The sequence below is a fragment of the Pelophylax lessonae genome (genome assembly GCF_965119305.1).
Source record: "Pelophylax lessonae genome assembly, chromosome: 2".
NCBI classification, from domain to species: domain Eukaryota; kingdom Metazoa; phylum Chordata; class Amphibia; order Anura; family Ranidae; genus Pelophylax; species Pelophylax lessonae.
The window spans coordinates 720062234-720063704 of NC_138769.1; the positions used below are offsets into that span (position 1 = coordinate 720062234).

Below are 1471 nucleotides of genomic sequence, written 5' to 3' on the forward strand. Positions count from 1 at the left end.
ACATGTCCCTTTGTGTATGTAAGTGTATGATCTTCAACATATGTAATGCAATAAATGTTAACTGCATTGTTTCCGTGATTAATCAATTGACTCCTCCTGACCTATAAGGATGTTTGGTATGGTTACTAAATTTTCCAGATTATGCAAGGTACAACTGAAGTCATTGTAAAACCATTGGTGCAATAAAATCAAAGTTGGCCTGCACACCGGACAATGATTGGTAGAAAAAATCTAAAATAACATTTCTTGGACAATAACTAGTATATGTGTGGGTACTGATGGAGAACTAAGGGTTACATGGAGCTTATTAGTTGGTAGAATACATCTTCTTAATACTTTTACTAAACACATTATCTCTAATGCCATAAATAAGAGGGCTGAGAAGTCTAGGCAAACACATAAACATCAAAAAATTGATCATAATCACAAAAAAATTATAATCTCCTTGGTACAATTCTGAAAATGAAGAAGTTAGAGAGAGCAGGCATAGAAAGAGCTGAACTGCATGAAGGATCAATGTTCTACCAGCCTTGGAGGCCGAAGACTTTCCATAGCCAGTGTTTCGAGCTATCAGCATAACCTTAATGTAGGTGAAGAGAATGACCAGAGACACCCAAAAAAAACTTCCAATTAACGTGGAGAACTGTATGGTGTTTTGGGCTGGTAGGAGAAGTAATGCTTGTTGCCTGCACAGAAGATTGCGCGAGAAAAATTTCACCTCAACAGAGGAAATAAGGACTATAAAATCAGCAACATTGGGAAGCAACCCAACAAACCACATTGCTGCAATAGCAACATATGACCTCCGGGCTGTACATAGCATGACGTGTCTGAGAGGGAAGCAAATAGCCACGTATCGTTCCAGGGCCATGATGGCCAAGTTGTATGGAGTGATTCGAAATGTAGCTGCGGCACAGGTCACCAGGATATAACAGATGGGTACAGGAATATATAAGAGCAATCCAGAGCCCAAACACAGGAAGAGCCCAAGGCTGAGGTGCAATGTGTCGTTGATGAGCATATGAGCAAAAAGGATGTATCGTGCATTCTCCCGGACGTGAGGAGTGGTGAAGTAAACCACTAGAAGAACTAGGATGAAGTAGATGAAAAAACAGAAGCAGAAGATGATGATGACTAAAAAAGCGATCTTTGCATTTTGATATACTTGATAGTATTGGCTGCTTATGTAGGTGATGTTATTGAAAGTACTGAATACGGTAAGGTTCATCATGTGCAGCTTCTGAAAAAAAGTGAAAAAATTATTGACACTTCATAACTAGACAGCTAACCTCAATGCAACCATTTAAGCCGACCTTAATACTTAAATTGTCACTAAACCCACATCATAAAAACTATCAATAAATGGTATTAAATGTATTCAATGCTGTTCATACTCACTCAATCACTACGAGATTTGTTTTCTGTATTCTGCAAAAACCCTGCTGTTCTCTATCTCCTCCTTCTATCCATG

At 38.6% G+C, this 1471-nt stretch overlaps 1 protein-coding gene across 1 annotated transcript; it reads right to left on the minus strand.

The window, feature by feature from the left end:
- Positions 1–307: 307 nt before the first annotated feature.
- On the minus strand, positions 308–1231 carry LOC309547140 (odorant receptor 131-2-like; the record flags this gene model as incomplete). Its single annotated transcript, XM_082246928.1, has 1 exon — positions 308–1231. The coding sequence occupies one exon, from the start codon at positions 1229–1231 to the stop codon at positions 308–310; it is 924 nt and encodes a 307-aa protein (XP_082103054.1).
- Positions 1232–1471: the final 240 nt, after the last annotated feature.